The following is an 18,004-nucleotide window of genomic DNA, read 5'->3' on the forward strand; positions in this document are numbered from 1 at the left end:
AGCTGGAAAGAGAACTATGACAGCAGTTCTAATTATTGTACCTTAGACTTCCCACAGTGCTGGGACTTTTTAGGGGTCCCCTCACCATATCACCTACCTTCAAATCCATACACAAAAAGATTATGTGACTATTATTTTTCCCTTTCCAAAAAAGAGCTTTGGTTTGGGGGCAGGGAATGTTTTGTTTTTGATAACTTTATGGAATTTGGTACTCTTTCTTTGAATTATAAAAATTCCCCTTTTTTCAAAGCAAGATGGTAAGAGGGCAGATAAGTTAAAGGTTGTTTTTTTTTTAAAAAAAAAACTATTTAAAGATAACTCACTGAAGCAATCACAGAATGTAATTATATCTCAAATACTACAGGAAAATCTGAACTGAGGCACATTAAAACTCAGACCTCTCCCACTGAGTTCATTTGAGTTTCTGCAGTAGATACCATTTCTGGATGCAACAGCCATCAACTTCTGGATCCTACAGGCCTTTTTGCATGCTCACTAATGGAATACCAAAAACAGCAATGACAAAAAAAAAAAAAAAAACCCTATTTTTAGTCCAGCTAAACTTGGTTTTGCAAAACCCTTCCCAAAAGCAAGCTTCTTATTTTCTAGCTGGTGGACAAATATTTTAAATATAATTATATCCTTAGTGTTTTATAAGAAAAGCATAGGGATAAGAGGGCTCAGATCCTTACACATTCACTTCTAATAAAGCTTTCCCTTTCCTGGTAGAGTCAAAAATTAAGAGTCATTACCCCAAATAGTGTAATGAGACACTTTGAAAAGGTGTGAAATACTGTGTCATACCAATACATCTTGGTTGATTGAGTACATTTCTGTTTGATCTCAAAGCTGCTAACTCCACCCAAGATCACGAACATTCTATGAAAATATAAAGTGCACAGCTAGTTTTGAATTTTGCTTGCCAAAGATTCCCTTCAAGTCTTAACCCCAACTTCTGAGTCAAAGATATGACATCACATACATAAAGCTGCATCTCTGATGTGAAAAACGTTGCGATAAATAAGCAGCTAAGAGAAGACACTTGAACTCTGCTTAGATACTCCCACTGAAACTTATGATGTTATTAGAACTCATCACATCACTGTAATTATTCCATTCAGCACTCTAAATATCAAAATCCTGAGTCTATCTACCTGGAATAATTTCACAGGGGAAAAAGAAGTAAGCGTTTAATTGGTCACCTTATGTCAAGACTTACTTCTGATTGAAGGGGTCACTGCACACTTAACTAAAATAAAAAATTTAAGAAACTTAAAAATCAGACTTGGCATTTAATTATCACAGAATAATTTCAAGCTAGATGAGAATCCACTGTTTTACTCATCAAAGCTAAAACGTAATAATTATGTCACAGCTAAGGAAAGTCATGCTCTTCGTGCTGATCTGCTTTTTGAAGACTATTGTATTAGCTGTGTACACAAGAAGCTAACCTACTTCCCAAACTCTTACAGCACATAATCAAGGAAAAAGCAACCGGATAACGGGCAGGGATTGCCTTTCAAAGTAAAAGCTACAGAGAAGGCATTAGACAACTATTATGAAAGCAAACAGGTATGCCTGGAAAAATCTTTTTTCTTGATATTTTTAGACTAAATTCAGATAATTACTAAGCCTTTTTTTCAGGTCGCTCCCCACCAAAATATACAATTGCCTACATTTATAATTTTAACTTTCAGTGAGATGTCACAGTATGGCAAGTAACTCTCTTATACCTGCTATTACTACACTATATCTTATTCTGGTCCCACTCCCACCCCCACCACCGATAGAATTTATGACACCAAGCAGTCAAAGAATGCCTTAGCCAAAGTTTTTCTTAAGCTCTATGACCTTGTTAGTAAAATGATATTAGATGTATTGCTTTATAAAAATCAAGATTATTCTTCCAACTTAGAAGAGTGTGTAAAGTCAGTTCATCTCATAATGGGAAGATCAATTCTTGTGGCACTTTTGGTTTAAGGGGCCTAAAATCAAACATGTCCTAATTTTGTGCGCCTTACAACTGTTCACTTCATAGAGTTGCCGATAATTTAATATTTAAGTGGCCAATGTTTCACAGGCAGACAGGCCTTACATACTGGTTTGTGGGGAGTTTTTATTCTTTAAAAAATAAACTCTAATAAGTACATAAAGAATATGTATTAGAAATCATACTTTCCCTCTCCCCCTCCCATCTTTTCTTTCCTCTGATGGGAATGGCAGGAAAAGATACCCAGGGTATCAAAGACAATTTTTTAACAACAAAATTCCACTTAAGACATTTTTGTTTTGATATCATTTTTTAAAAAAGTTACTGAAATAAGGCTTTTGCATTTTTTGCTTGGCAGGAAAAAAATTTAACAAAATACAGAGAGTCCAAATCAAAGGGAATTATCCTATGTAATGATCAGAACCAGTATAGTAATAATAATAAAAAACAATAATAATACCAAGAGTAAAAGCATAAATGTGCGTTTACTCTGAACTATCAACTAAGAAATAAAACAGATCTTTAAGAAAGTCAAATATTTTAGGCTAATAACTTGAAATAGATTTCAAGAGATATGTATTTATCATTTGAAAAAATACATGTCATACCCTCATGCTTTCTACTTGGTTCACAATGAAATAAAGGTAAAAATTACAATTAGCTGTTATTAAATTGGTTCTTGCTGAGCAGATTTTAAAACTCCCAACAGCTTATTAACGTGCATTTTGTACAACATATTTAAGCCATGGGTATCTAAAAACATTTTTTAAGTATGCATGTATTCTCTAATTTGAAACCTTCCAAGCCAGTATCTATGAAAACTACATCCCTTATTTTAAAGGGAATATTTTTAAATCGCAATCAAGCAAACCAGTTTTAACCCTCTCACTAAATTGGTGGTCAGTACACAATGGGTAACTTTTCTCTTTGTTCTGATTTCTTTCTCCCACCCAATAAAACTGTCTCCTTTTTTGTCACAAAATCCTCCAACTACCTAACCAGATATTTAATTCTTAAACTTTTTCTTAAAATTAAAAAGAAAAAATGTTCCTGCCCCTCGTAAAAACGTCAGACCTCTTTTCTGACTCGGCTCATAATTGTATCTTTTGAACCATAACTCAACCTTAATGTATACTGCTTGGCACCCGCGTGTTGGGAGCTAAAGAAAACGCCGTCTATGTACCTTTAAGACCACAAGCTCACTCATGCTGCCTGGCTTCTTGCCAAACTTGGAGGCAAAAGCCAGGAGGATTTTTGCAAAATATCTTCTAACAATTGTCGCTCCGTCTTCCAACACTACCACCACCACCATCTCTTTTTTAAAAAATGTGTAGAGTGGGTCAAGTGCGCTCTCAGACCATCTCACCGTTTCTGGGGAAGCTGCCTTTGCCCCTCACCGGCTTCCTCTACCTCTGCCTCCCGGGGGAGGCCCTGATGGTTTGGGTTTCACTAGTTCAGCCCGATCTGCACGAGGGTCTCTGCGCACCTTTGCGCCCCTGGGGCTCCCCGGCCGGGTCAAAGGAAGTTCAGCCCATATTCTCCCCACGCAGCACTCCGCGTAGTCTTAAATCACAAGGTCTGAATTTCCCTTATAAAGAAGGAGACGTCGAGCCATCTCCTCCACGCGGCGAGTCAACGTGCTTTTGGGCATTTGGAAGGCTGCGCTGAGAGCGCGGTCCGCCCTGGCATTGAGAGTTCGAGTCCCAGCCCTCCCGCTAAGGAGTAGCCAGCTTCTAGACTCTCCCAAATTTCGCGGCCGTAGAGTCACCCCCGCGGCGCGAATTTAAGAAACTTACTTGTTTTGTCATGGAGTCAATGAGGCGAACGTAGAAATCCTGCTCCGTCCTTATTCCTGGTGGAGGGGCGGGGGACAGGGGAACGAAGGAGAATTAAGTGAGAGAGGATCTGCAGGAAACAAAGAATGGGGCTCCAAGGCTGATGGAACTCCGACTGTCCCGGAGAAGCAGCCAGGACCCCCTTCCCCAGTTCCCGGAGAAGGGCCTCTGGCCCAGCCCGAGCGCATTTGGAAGGCGGCCCCACCCTCAAGCACAGCAGCTGGGAATAAGGCGGACCCCCACCTGGGTTCTCTCCCTTCCCACGGCTGGAGTCCCTCTGCGTGCTCTCCGGGAGCCACCAAGGCCCTGACCGCTGTAGCCCCCTGAACTCAAGGGACTTGGGCATGAAGTCTACGCTAAGCGGAGGAACCCGGCCTTAGGAAGGGGAAGAAGAAAGAAAGCAGCCCAGCGGGGGCCAAGGCGCCACACCTGGACCCAGGTACGCGTCCGCTAATGCCGCCGCCCTCGAGCCACTCAGGGCCTCCTCAGGTGAAACCTCTTCAGGAGAAACTTAGGAGAGGCCGTTTTACCCCGAGGATGGCGGACGACTGAGCTTTGCTCAGGGTTCTCGTCCACCTGAAGCTCCCCGCGCCCCCTACCCTCACCCGGAGCCCCGGGGTGCCGGCGCAGACCCGACGGGAACCTCACCATTGCTGTAGAGGAGCTGGAGCCGGTAGTGAATCCCGTTATTGGTCTTTTCGCTGTTGGCTTCCTGGGTTGCAGCAGGACGCAAAGACACAAGAGACGCAGGAGAGAGGTCGGCGTGAGCTAGTGGACAGACTTCGAGGCAACTTTCCCCAAGCAGGGACCCCTGGCCTGGGAGCCAGACAGGCCCGGGAGCAGCAGAAATTGTGGCCAACTGTGATCCCTCTGCCGCCCTCCCGACCCTTACTGCTCCCTCTAAGTTTCTAAAAAATTCCGTGGGGCTCGCACGGGAGATCCCGTTCCTAGGGCCTGGGGGCTCGAGCTTGGGCCAGCAGAGGCAGGAGCCACGCGTGGTCGCGCGGTCGAGGGCGGGCTCATCCCCAGCGCCCTTGACTCTGGAGTGCGAAGACGGGCTCGCCTCTCTCCATCTTTGGGGACTAAGCACGAGCTTTTTTGGAGCAGAACCTCAGGAACTAGGAGTCCGGGTTCGCCCAGAACGGGAAGTGGCTTGGGGGACCCCGCGCGGGAGTGTGTTATGGATGCTTTGCACTCGCGAGGAGCTCGCCTCCCGAAGCGCCTGAGCCTGCTCCCCGGCTGGGGGCGAGGGGCAGCGGCGCTGCGCCCACTTACTTTTTCCTTCTCCACGAACCCCACAAAGGCTGTCCTCTCGATCTCCACGGGCTGGCCCTGTCTGTCGTAGAGGGCCAGGACGAAGTGGAAGAAGTTGGATTTCCGCAGATTGGAAGGCGGCTGCTTCTCAAAGTGAGCCCGGGCCAGACCCACCCCGCTGCGGTCAAAGACGCAGAGTTAGACGGCTAAGCGGGACAACAACCGCGACCCCCTGTCACCTCTTACACACGCGCGAACCCTCAAACACCTCTGCCCCCCCAAAACGCCCTGTGGGCTCCCTACACGCCCCCTCAGGCGCCCCGGGCCCACCCGGCGACGGGACATGCGTGCTCTCGCCTGCCCAGTCCTCCCCGCCGAGGACCTGCGCGCCCCCCGAACTTGACGAAGAGGTGTGAAAGTTTTGTTTGGGTTTTGCGCAAGAGATAAAACGCTGTACGCGTTTACTCCGACCAGACGCGCGCTGCGTGGGGAGGAAGAAAAGTAGCGGTGCATGAGGTGAAGCGCGATCGTGGAATAAAGCCGGTCGTTTACAACTTAAAGGGAGGGTGGGCATGGGAGTTGGTTCTCGCCACTCCCTCGAATCTCCCGTGGGCAGGTGAGAATGGATGGGGAACATGCTCAGCTCCTCGCTGCAGCAGCCATCCTCCGGGAAACCTCATGTGCCGCCCCCTCCCCGCCCCCGGCCAGCCGCGGGTGCCCGGCCTCGGGAAGCTGTCTGTCCCCACCCCCACAAATAAAGCATGTGGAGAAAAAGGATCTGTGGGTGGAACTCAGAGCAGTCAGGAGTGGTCGCTGTGGGAAAGGGAATTGGGTGTTTTTTTTAAAAGACCTGTCCTGACAAAGTTTCGCTGTTCCGCAGAAATCCTCACACCCTTTCCAGAAATCCTATGGATAAGGGCTGAGGGTTGAGCGCGCCCTCCCGGGGGCTGGAGCCTGGGGCACCAGGGGCGCAGGGCGGCCACTGACAGCCCGACCTGCCCGACACAAGGGCGCGCACACACACACACACACGCACGCGCCACACACACACACACTTTCGCTTCTAGCCCAGTTACCCAACACACTCTTACTGCCAACCACCCCCATCCTTATTATCATCGGGGATGGGAACAGTGTTGTGGACACTTGTCCCCAGCCCGGAGAAGATGAGGATGATGTAATTAGTCATCTTCATTCTTCCCCTTCCGCCCTCTCTGGGCCGGAGAGAGCATGGAGCCACAGATCTCCCATTCCCCCAAGCCCAGCTGGTGGCCTAAAAAAAGGGGGGGGACCATTTCTCACTTGGGACCAGGAGTCCCCAGAATGGGTACTGAGGGTGCCCAGGAAAGTTCCCCCGGGTCAATCTCCAAAAGCAGTGCCTCTAGGCCATACAGCCTAGCATGCAGGAGCTGAGAGTGGCAGAGGGGCTAGAAGAGGCCATGGTCATAGATGGCGGGGAAGACTTTTAAGAGACATCAGAATTAAAGTTAGGAGTTGCTGTTCTTCGGGTGGACCAAGAAAAACTGAAAGCTAAAGGGAGAGGGAGGGAGAACCAGAGAGGAGAAATAAGAGATGATTCTAGGGGGAAATTGAAAGAGAAAAGGGGAGAGAAATGGAGTTAAGAGAAGGAAAAAGAGGAAAGGGGAAGAAAGAGTGAAGAAAGAAGAGGGAGGAAAGAGGAAGAAAGTGAAGAAAGAAGAGGAAGGAAAGAAGGAAGAGGGAAGGAAAAGAAAGGGGGAAAGAAAGGAAAGAAAGGAGGAAGAAAGGAACGAAGAAAGGAAGGAAAAGGAGTAAGGAAGAAAAAGGGAGGAAGAAAGGGAGGAAAGGAAGGAGAAGGAAAGTTTTTTAAAGGGGGGAAAGAAAAGAAAGAAAAAGGGGGAAGGAAAGGAAGAACGAAGGAGAGAAAAGGAGGAAGGAAAGAAATAGAGAAGAAAAGGCAAAGAAAAGAAAGAAGAAAGAAAAAGAAAGGAAAGAAGAAAATAGGAAAGGAAAAGGAAGGAAAGAAAAAAAAGACAGGCGGCCTGAAAAGAAACAGCAATCACAGAAAAACACAGATATCCAACATCATACTGGTGAGACGCCTCTTCAGGCTTAAAACAAAATGAAAACAGTCACAGACCAGGCAGGGAAAAGTGCCGGTAAAGCGCGGGCTCCTCGCAGGCAGCTTCTGGCTCTGCGGCCGCAGGCAACCAAGACAGAGCGGCCGGGGAGAGCGGAGCCCCGGAGACGAGCAGAGCCGAGCGGCAGACGCAAGAGCGCGGCCCGGCCCCGCGGCGGCGGCTTCCGCTACCACCTCCCGGCTCTGCTGCTCGCGGCTTGCCTCCCCGGCCGCGGTCCCCGAGCGGTACTCACCTCTGCGCCGCCGTGTTGGCGTCCAGCACCCCGGCGCCCTGCATCCACGTCCGCACCGCGTTCATGCCGCTGCCCAGCGGCTCTTCCTTCATGCTGCTTCCACTCCGTTGGATGCTTTCCTGAATCCCAAACATGAAAACAACCTTTTCTTGTGGAAAATCTCCTCCCCCTTGAAAATTTGAAAAAAAAAAAAAAAAAAAAAAGGAAAGAAAAACGCCAGCCAGAGATTTTTTTTTTTTTTTGAGTTGTTGAACTCGCGCTAGAAGATCAAGACGGGCTGGAAAGCAAATTTTTTAAAAATGTAAACCTTCGCTCAAAACTGAGCGATAACCCGAAGGAAAAACAAAAAAAAAGGAGAGAAAAAAGGAAGGGAAAATCCAACAAAAAGACCAAAATTAAAAAAATAGAGATGTATGCTTGGCTGTTGGGGGTTGTTTGGTTGGTTAATTTTTGGTTTGGGTGCTTTTTTTTCTTTTTTTTTTTCTTTCTTTTTTTTTTTTTTTTTTGTAATGATCACAGGCCGGTGGAGGACAGGAGGGGCTGGAGTTTCCTTTTGTAGAGGTACCGTTCACTTGAAGAAGCAGGAAGAAAAAAAAAAACCCTGATGGCAATTTAAGAAACAATAGACTCAACTCGCGCTGCCGGCTTTGCTACTTCAAGTGTCATTTTCCACAACCAGGCAAGTTTTTCCTCTCTCTCTCTCTCTCTCTTTTTTTTCCTCCTTCTCTCCCAACCAAAGATGTTTCTTTCCTTTCAGTGCGTATAGATGAGGAGGACGCTGGTTGCCATAGACAGATACACCAGAGAGGGAGAGTGGGGTGGGGGGAAGGGGGAGGGGGGTAGGGAAAGACAGAGAGGAAAGGAGAGGAGAGGAGAGGGAGAAAGAGAGAGAGGTGGACCCTGCTGAATGGAGATTCTGTTTTCTCCTTGCTAAAATAGAAGTGATTTGCAGGCTTTCCCTATGGAATCCAGTTTGACTCTCCCCAGAGCTAAACACAAGCACACTAACCCCAAAGGGAGGAGGCGGGGCCCGCGCGGCAATGACCCGCCCCTTCATTTGCATAACGTCATCCTTCCGCCTCGCCTCAGCCAATCACGGCGCAGGAGCCTACTGGCTCTCAGCACAGGGCCACGCTCCCTCATTAACATCCCTCTCCGGGTGGCGCAGGGGAGCCGGCCAAAGTTCCTCGCAAAGTGGCGCGCGAAGGATCGCTTAGTACCCGTGTCCGAGCTGGAGAGGAGCGGGGCTGAGCTGGGCAGAGCCGGGCAGGAGAAGGGAGACAGAAGGAAGGGGAGGAGGATATTCTTCTCAGGGATTTGAGCTGGGGTCTGCATCCCGGCCATTGCAGTCTGTTAAGCATCCTCGCCGCGCCCTGAGCGCGCTCGAGGCGCACAGGCTGCGCCCTCCCAGGGCCGTGTCCTGCTCCGCTGTTCTGGGACGTCGGGGGCAAAAGTGGAGGAGACGGGAGAGCCCGGGCAGAAAAAGCAGGACGCGCATGCCAGGTGCCCACCTCTTCGCTTTGAGGAGGGGGTGGTGGGTTGGAAAAATGGGTGTGTAGATCGGCGCTGGGAGCTCGCGGACGGCACTGCCTCCACGCTGGGAGGGTGGGGTGGACCCTGGGCTCCGGCAAGCAAGGCGCTGTGGATCCCCAGGGAGTGGGGGACCCGGGCTCTGCCCCTAGTCAAGTCACTGAAACCCCTCTCGCTCCGCGGCTAGCCTGGAGACCGCCGGCGTTAGGCACTGTCCTCACATGCTCACTTCTCTGGAGCATCCCGCGGGATAGGTAAACCACCGTTTACCTAACGAATGCTCGCACTGGAGCTGTGCCAGGCTGCGTTTTAAAATTTGCTCGGAATAAATCCCCACCCCCTCATCACCGCCCCACCAAATAGTTTTTTCCTTAGAGTAACTACCAAAGCAAAAACAACGTCTCTGATTAGTTATCTGGTGTAGGGTTTCTCTCTTCCTCATTCTTTCTGTTAAAATGGGGGCTTGAACAAACCTTCCCCCAACTTCGGCCTCTGCCACCTGTCAAGAAAGAGAGATCAGGGAAGGAGGGAATGAAGGGAGGGAGAGAGGGAAGAAGGGAGGAAGGAAGGGAAAACGAAATGATCTCCTTCCTCAGACCCTTCAACATGTAAGCTTGTGGCTGGCAAAGGAAATAGCTAGATGTTTCTGCGTAACGTGCCCCATCATTTTTTAGCAGGTTGTAACCTCTAATAAGCACATGGTGAACTTCTGTTTCATTGCCCTCAAAGGAACTCCCTGACTGCAGCCAAATCTGCTAAGGGCTCCTTCGGGGAAATTCTCTGCCAGAAATCCAGGTCCCCTTTCTGCCGGCCTTTCTTGGCCTTTTGATTTAGGGAGCTCATGGGGTCAGTGATGGAAAAGTACACATGCTCATGTTGAATGGAATGGAGACAAGCAGAAGTTAAACTTAGTGCTCTTGGCAGAGCAGGAAAGTGGGAGCCACTTCCAGATTCATAAACTAGTTGAAAGACTGTGTTTCAGGCCTGAGGATACACGGCCACTGTCTTCAACACTGCTTTATCTCTTGTGCACAAAGCCTGCCCAGTCTCATACCATTTAATTTGGACCACTTAATGTGCTCTTTTCCTCCCTGATATCATAATTAATGCCATTTCCTCCAAGAAGCTCTCGAAGAGATCTGTTTGATCCATCAGGATCCCCACACTACCCACCAGAGTTCCTGGCACACAGTAGATGTTCATAAGGGGTATGTTGGTGGAAACACTGGAAGGATTATAGTTTTGTGAAGAGGGAATAGGGGAAGCTGGACATTCTCTATCTCTATAGAATTTAAGTGCACAATTGAAACTTGGCCTGCTGAAAATTTCCCAAAGCTCCAAGTTTAACCTCCAAGGCCCAAAGGGTCCCCAGAACCAATCCCTTCCCCTTCCTGGACCATCCCCTGTCTTCTCTGAGGGGATCCTTCAGAGAAGGGGGACCAGGAAGCAGAGGCCACCTTCCTATCAAAGTCCCAGGTAGCACTGGCATAAGACCGAGATCTCCATCTCTTTAATTGCCTGAGCCTCCATTTCACTCTCCAGTAAACAGTGCTAGGACTCCAAGTTGAGTGTGGTGAGGTACATACCCCAGTGATGGGGAACGCACAATGGGGCATCATATCACTGCCAAAGGTGACAGAGAAAGGAGAGACACAGCCACTCTGAGGACCAGGTTCAGTGACAGCAACACAACAGACGGATTTCTAGGGGGGTCAAGCAAATCTAGAAGCACACTGCAAAAGATGTGTTTGTGGAGGGGCCTGAAGCTGCGTGATCCAAAAGAGAAATTGGCCCAGAGAAAGAAGCCTTCAGCAGCCCAATTCCTGCCCCAGAACCAGTAATCTCCAGGAACTAAATAAGAGGAAGGCAACCTCCACATCCACCAGGCCATGGGGGGAAAAATAAAAGAGGGCAAGTATCTTTTGATATGACCAAGTCCATTTGGCTATGCAGAGGCAGCAGATACTTCACCTGGGATGGTGAGTGTACTTTCTTTTAATCAAGCAGAGTGTATTCGTAGTTTTTCTTCTGGGTATCCTTGTGCTTTCAATCTTGCTTTCTTACCCAGTAATAAATGTTTAAGCAGGAAGGAAGCTAAAGAGAAGGTGGAGAAGAGACAAAGAGGGTGATAGAAAACTAGGAACAACACCCAGGCCAGCAGAATGGTACCTTTTTGTGGATTTCCTCTGGTGAATAATGAACTAGCACTGGCAGTTTTAAACTTTGAAAAATCCCTTAAACGCTTTTCAGTCTTCCCTCAGGTAGGTTTGCACCACCTCCAAAAAGCAAAACCTGTGTGTACAGGGGTGACTGTAAAGTATGTACTGAGACTGTCTTCATGCTTTTTTACATTATAGTCACATCCTCTGTGGAGAGACAAACTTGTATGTATAGCATTGCCCAGGCTTTGTAGCATATCTGTGATATGACTTTAGGGTAACTTATCAGAGTAATCAGTTATAAGGTAAACCCTGCTTATCAGCTTAATCAAATGGGGGAAGGAGGAATTTTGTTAGAAATGCAGATTTCCAGGCCTTGTCCAGACCTGCAGAATTAGGGAGGAAGAAAGTGAGGGGTAAAGAACATGTACATGAGGAAAATATACAGCAGAATGAGTTTATATGGGGAAGGAGCAATTGGAAAGACTTGATATTTCCCCTGGAGTGAAGACTCCCTCAGGGCTTCTCAGAGCGCCAGGACGCGGTTTAGCTTCCACCCACTTCCTCTCAGTTGCTCCAGACAGTAGACAAGGCTGCCCAGCCCTCGGGGTCTCCCCGCGTTGGGGGTAACTCAGGCCCTGTGAGCAAGCCCTTCTCCCCACCCCGACCTTTGACACCGTCTCACTCTTGGATATCCCAACCCTCTTAAAGCACAAAGAGATCAAGTCCGTTTCCTGAAGAGCATCAGTCGCCGCGGTAACTTCCGGGGAGAGCAAATAGAAACACACCCGCTCCCCAAAAGAGCGGAGACAAGATGCCCAGCTAAGATGCCCATCTAAGACTAGGGGGACGTCCCAGGGAAAGAGGGAATCTTCTCCGCTAGTCCGCCCCCAGGAGGCCAGACTTGGGACCTGTCATTTAGAAAATTCCTTCGTTTCGGTCCCCCTTATGAAGACACGCCCCCAGAAGGGCCGCCTGTCTGGGAAGTGCCCCCGACCTTTTGCCGCTAGCCAGAGCCCACTCAGAGTGAAACCGGAAGAAAGATGCCTCTTTCAAAGCTGGGAAGAAGGGAAAAAGGAAAGATGAGGCGATGAAGGCCAAAGGCGCAAAGTCCTGCCGCGCGCGGCCGGCTCCGAAGGCGTCCCTCCGCGGCCTGGAGTCACGGGCAGGGTTGGACAGAGGCCAAGGCACTGCCCCAAAGAGGAGGAGGATAGGTGGGTGGAGGGTGGTGGCCCCGGGCCCTGGGAAAGAGAGGATCTGAGCGGGGCGCAACTCCGCAGTGGCCCCTGAGCAGCACCCAGACGCCGGAGGGGGTGGTCAAACAACGGATCCCGGTCGCCCGCGGCAAAACCCTGCCCCTGCCCTCCTAATACGTCTACCCGCTGCCCTCGAGGAATGCGTAGGAGCAGGAGGCCACGGTTCCACCGGAAATCCGTCTATCCTCCCTCCTTGCTCTCAGTCCTCTCTGGCAAGCGGCAAAAGGAAGGGGGCATTTCCCTGGACCATGAACCCTGATTCCGACCCCCCAGCACTGCAAAGAAGCCCCGGTTTGCTCACCCAGTCTGACTGATACTTCCAGACCCTGGGAGCGTGCCTCTTCCCACAGCACGGACAGGGAAACTGAGGCCTAGAGAGGGACAAAGTCACCCACAGAGAGCTAGGAGGTCGAAATCAGGCAAATAACACCGCTGGGGCTCTGGCTTGGGAGCGCTTAGTCTGCATGGGACGAGGGCTTGAGGCCAGGGTTTCGAGCAAACCTTTCCCGGATCGAGCCTGCAGACTCTCGGGTTTCCTCTGGGGCGGCCCCCCGATAAGAACAGATCCCATTTGTTGAAGGTTTTATGGGCATAAACTCACCGAATTCCCACAACAGACAAACAAGGCAGGTAAGATCACCCCTATTTTACAGGTGAGAAAATTGACGCTCTGTGATTAAAATGAAACAACTTGTCCACAGCCGCATTGCTAATAAACTCGCCGAGTCCAAATTTCTCCAGAGTCTCTCCTCTGAACCTTGGATCCAAACCACTCACCCAGCTTCGGCGCTTATCTCCCCCATTCGCCTTGGTGCTTGACCCCCATGGCTCGAAGACCTCTTTAGCTCTCGAGCCTGTAGGTATCCTGGATGAGAAAGGAGCGTGGGTGCAAGTTGTCCCCCCGAAAGCAGGCAGCAGACAGTAGAGAGGAGGGTAAACGGTTCTGAAAAGCCCTAATACGCGAACTGTATGCGCACTCCAGCGGTCAGATACAAATGCCCGCGTCTCTCGGGGCCGCCAGCGGCAGGGCGCGCTAGGGTCGTGCCAGCTCCAGCCCTGGCTCTGCCACATTTGTTATGTGACCTCCAGTCAGCCGCTTCTCCCCAGCCCTAGCTGAAGTTTTAGAGCTCCAGGGGCACGCAAAGTTGCCTAATTGAAATATAAATTAAAGACTGCGGGGATGCATGGGACGCCCATCAGAGGGCAGAAATCTGGACACCTGCGGATGCGCTTTAATGGAGGAAGGCCGTATGGCCTTGGAATGACCATAGCTAAAAGCTGAAGTTACTCTGTGCAGAGAGAACACAGTTAGGGGCACTGCCAGAAAGGTCCCAGTCAAAGGCTGCCCCAGGGCGCGACCTTACTCCTCCCCTGACCCTTCCCCACAGTCCTCCAGCCCGCAGGATTGGAGTCTGATCCGGCTGATTGATTCTGGAGTCTGAATGGCCCTCGCTCCCCGCACGGAAGGAGACTCCAGGTTGCGAGAACAGGGGTTGCCGGGCTGTTTGGAAATTAGCATTCCTTCAGTAGTGCAAATCTGAAAGAAGGAAACTGAGGCCTTCGAGGATTTGGAGCAGAAGGGAAGGAGAAGGCCAGTTTGCTTAGAGGAAAGTAGAAGAGAGGACGAGTTTAGCAGACAACCTCGAGATGCCCTAGTCACAAAAAGTTCTCGAGTGTGTTTTCTTTAACGTGCAATTCACTGGATATTTACGCACCGCTCCGCGCTTGGAGGTCTTTGTTGGATGTGTGTGATGTGAGTGTGCAAATATTTGTACAAACGAAGAGTGGTTGCATATCGTGGATCTGTGCAATACGAGTGTGTGGCAGTGAGTGACATCGCGCACTTGGGTGCATGTGTGCGCGTGCTTGAGGATTTTTGCACACAACCGTGAGTACACGAGTGCATGTGTATAGTGTGTGCGTGTGCCACGTGTAGACAGTCCTCGTTTATGTGAGTGGGTGTGCATGTAATGTGTGCAAAAGCATCGTACACGTGTCTGAGCCTGAGCTCATATGTGATTCGTGTGTCCATATCTGCATGTGAAACCCAGCGAAGTACTCCCCCAAAGATCTCAGGTCCAATCGGAGGAAAGGTGCGGGCAGGATGCGGATTGAGCGCCCCACGGCAGGCGTGGAAACTGTAGCTCCTTTGGCATGCAGGTAGGAGGTGGTCGTCCACAGGGCGCAGGAACCGCCCAGAGGCTACAGATTAGCGCCCAGCTCGGCTCCAGGCGGGCGAGGCAGGTTCCCCCGGGGTCCACAAATTACCCGGAATGCGCGCGCACTAATCCCTGCTGGACAGTTCCGCGTTCTTAATTGTTCCTCGCGGACGGTTTCTGATTATTGATGCCGTGTGTCCTAAAAGAGACTGCTTCGGATTATCTGCGTATTTATTATCTTTATCACCGCCATTATTTGGTCGCTGTATGAAGATGGTGCCAAGCCCACCAAGACCGCCGTGCCCCGCCTCTCCGAGGCTGCCCTGGGCATGCAGTGACCCCGCGGGTGCCCGAATCTTCCCTTTACGTGGAGCCACAGCGCCACCTCGCGATCACCCGGCCTCCCTCCCGTCACTGCCGGCCAAGGCAGAGCCTTTTCTGATTCAGACCACCCAAGTTCCCACTACTGGTTTTCCATTTGCTTTTCATTCCTCTTGCCCTCACTAGAATGTTCCACTTTGCCAGAGCCTAGAGATTCCTCCAAACACACCTTTGCCGCCGCACCTTTGTACAGGAGCGGAATGCCTACACCCTTCTCCACCTAGAGAAGCTCCTCTCCCCTTGCAATCACCGGCTCAAGTTCACCTCTTCCGCGAAAACTTTCCAAACCCATTCTATAGGCAGTCACTCACGCCTTTTCCTGATTCGCCTAATGTTCATATCATATCGGACAGGAAAATATCCTTTAAATGTCTCCCCGTCCTCCCTAAACAGGGAGCTCCTCGACAATGTCTGTTGTTGCTTATACCAACGACAACGACAAAAATAACAATAAAAGCTGGTATTTACTGAGAGCATATCATGGAGCATCTTATGCAATGTACTGTTCTAAACACTTGACTTTCATTATCTCATTTAATTTACCAGGAAAACCATGAAGTAAGCATCAGTATAATTTCCCAGTTTTCAGGTGAAGCTAGAGTTCCTGTCCAAGGTCGCATTGAAGATCCCAAACCAAGTCTGTTGGTGTGATGCCAGAACCCACTTTTCTTAACCTCTGTGCCTCTTGCAAATTTATTCAGCTCTATATCCACAGGCTTTACGACAGGACCAGGCACAGAGTGGGCATTCATATATTTATGAATAAAGGAACCACTGCCAATTTAAATTCTTTCCAGGACAGTTGGATTAGAAAAACACTGCAATTATCAGATACCTTAGTTGAAATATTACCACAATGATTTATCCCAAAAGAGGATTCCACTGTTAACTAGATAGGTGACCTTGGTCAAGTCATTTCATCCTCAATTTCCTTGTTTGTAAAAGTAGGTTTGCTGTGAGGAATAAGTGAGGGGAAAATATAAAGTATTTGGTACAGCCCCTGGTACTGTAGTCAATATTCAATAAAAGTTTGCTATTTATAAAATTAGTAATGATAGCTTAAGAAAGTAAGGCAGAAAACACAAAATCGACTTACCCCTATTCACAGAGAATTCATGGTACCTCTGTATAAAATTATCTCACTATTATATCTTCATTTTCATCTTGAACATAAAATATGTAGTAAAATATGTTTGGTTTACTGTGGTTACTGTGTTAATGTTAACCCTGCTCTGTTATAAGATTTTAAGGGGTGGGGGGGGGAAGATATAATTAAACAGTAGATCAGCAGACTTTGACTCTCACCCTTTCCTTTTGCTTTGTAGGTTTTTACCAAGAAGGATCTAAAGAAAGACTATAAAAGTGCTTACTATTCTGGAAAGTACAAAACTCTATTTTTTAATTTTGGGGATGTTCTGGGCTAGTTTTTCCCCCCACTTGAAACACTTTGTTGCTAGTAATACACTAAAAGTTTTAAAATATGTATCTAAGCAAATAATTGTACCCAAATAAAAGAAACAAATGAAGCTTGTTTAAACATATTCCAGACCTTCAGACATTTCCCCAAAAGGCTAAGTTTTAAAGGTTCAGGGTGCCTTTGTAGAGTGACCCATTAAACAATTACTCTTATTAGCAATTTAAGTGAATATGAACTTTTCTATCTAATCAGGCTCTAACTTTTCTATTGTCAAATTATTTTAGAAAGACTCTATTGATTGGTATAATCATGTCAAAGAACTGATTTCTCCTCAGAGAAATGAGTCTAATAAAAATCCACAAAAGGCATAAATGTGTCTCCCCATTTAGCTGGCCCAAAATGAATTTCTAGAAACTTCATCCCAGCCCATTTAGTTTAGTTCATTTGTACCTGCTTCCTATTCTATGCAATACTAATGTATGAAGATGAATAAATGGACTCAGGAAATCTTACCTGCCTCAAATTAATGTGTTAAGAGATTTTGTTGTATAGCTGACAGGTATTTTATTAACCCTGATTGGGGATTTGATTCATACTGATGGTGTGAGACGCTGGCTTTTTGACAGCTGGGTCACGTACTGTGGGGCTGTGTGGGTCCTGTTCTGTTTTTATTTTCTTCTTTTTTTATTCCTAGTATGGTAGCCATTAGAGATGCTCACCAAAATTATGATTTTTCTTCTTCCAGGTGCATAGTAAGATTAAAGTATTCTGATGCTTCTGCATTTAGATATGACCTTGTAATTTGCTTTCACAAATGAGGAATTAGCAGTAGCAGTATGTGTTATTTATAGGCAGAAGCTTTAAGAGCCAGTGTGCAATTCACCAAATCCCCTTCCCCGTGTCACAGCTGCTGGCCATCCCCAGATGGAGTTTCGCTCCACCTGCCACTCTTTGCAAAAAGTGAAGAGCCCTCCAACCCACAGTGGACTTTTAACGTGAATGGGAAATAATCTTTTCTTACTGTATGTCCCAGAGATTTTTTACTGCAGCATAATCCGGCCTCTCCTGACTAATATGCCTAGCAAGGTAGCTTATGTTTCTTTTTCTTTTTGCAGACAATGTGAAAATTCTCCTAAGATGAAAAGTACACTTCCACTTCTAATTAAATAGAATAATCAGATAACGAAATTATTCAATGAGAAATTGGTATATCTTATTTTCTTACTCAATTCATACATTTCCTGTGGATTAAAACATCATTTTGAAAATTCTGAAATGGGGAAACAATTGAATTTTAGATAGGCAGAAAAGGAATCTCAAAATCATTGCTAGACCTTCATAAGAATTTCCAGTGAGCCCTTTGTCCACTTGCAGATACACAATGTAGGGAATTTTATAGGCTCTGATTAGAAAAGATTCTTATTAGCAATTGTATGAGGGAACAGAGAAACATTTCTTTCTCCACTGGGTTCATCTCTATAATTTCAGCTTGGGGAAAAGGGAAAAATACTTGACTTATCAACTTGTGTTTAAGGAACATAATCTAGGGCAAATCAATTAACATTTCCAGACCTTACTTTCTTCATCTGGAAAATAAGAGTGTTGGAGTAAGACCATCTTAGGATGCCATCCAGTTCTACTAAACTAGAACTCCAAGATACTTGGGTGATT

General features: G+C 47.8%; 1 protein-coding gene across 9 annotated transcripts in view; it reads right to left on the reverse strand.

The window, feature by feature from the left end:
* The window catches only part of EBF1 (EBF transcription factor 1), a 398,849-nt gene extending 385,508 nt beyond the window's left edge, over positions 1-13,341 (reverse strand). For 2 of the 9 annotated variants that reach the window (XM_067732413.1, XM_067732411.1), the window contains exons 1-4: positions 7,432-8,443; positions 5,101-5,257; positions 4,474-4,537; positions 3,787-3,842 (exon numbers count right to left, since the gene is read on the reverse strand). In XM_067732413.1, coding sequence (XP_067588514.1) covers positions 3,787-3,842; positions 4,474-4,537; positions 5,101-5,257; positions 7,432-7,565 — 411 coding nt within the window. In that variant the 5' untranslated portion in view covers positions 7,566-8,443. Of the gene's footprint in view, positions 1-3,786; positions 3,843-4,473; positions 4,538-5,100; positions 5,258-7,431; positions 8,444-13,153 lie in introns of those variants that run through there. The other 7 variants (XM_067732418.1, XM_067732414.1, XM_067732416.1 and 4 more) reach the window with 6 other exon arrangements.
* Positions 13,342-18,004: the final 4,663 nt, after the last annotated feature.

The sequence above is a fragment of the Pseudorca crassidens genome, chromosome 3, assembly GCF_039906515.1.
Source record: "Pseudorca crassidens isolate mPseCra1 chromosome 3, mPseCra1.hap1, whole genome shotgun sequence".
Lineage (NCBI taxonomy): Eukaryota > Metazoa > Chordata > Mammalia > Artiodactyla > Delphinidae > Pseudorca > Pseudorca crassidens.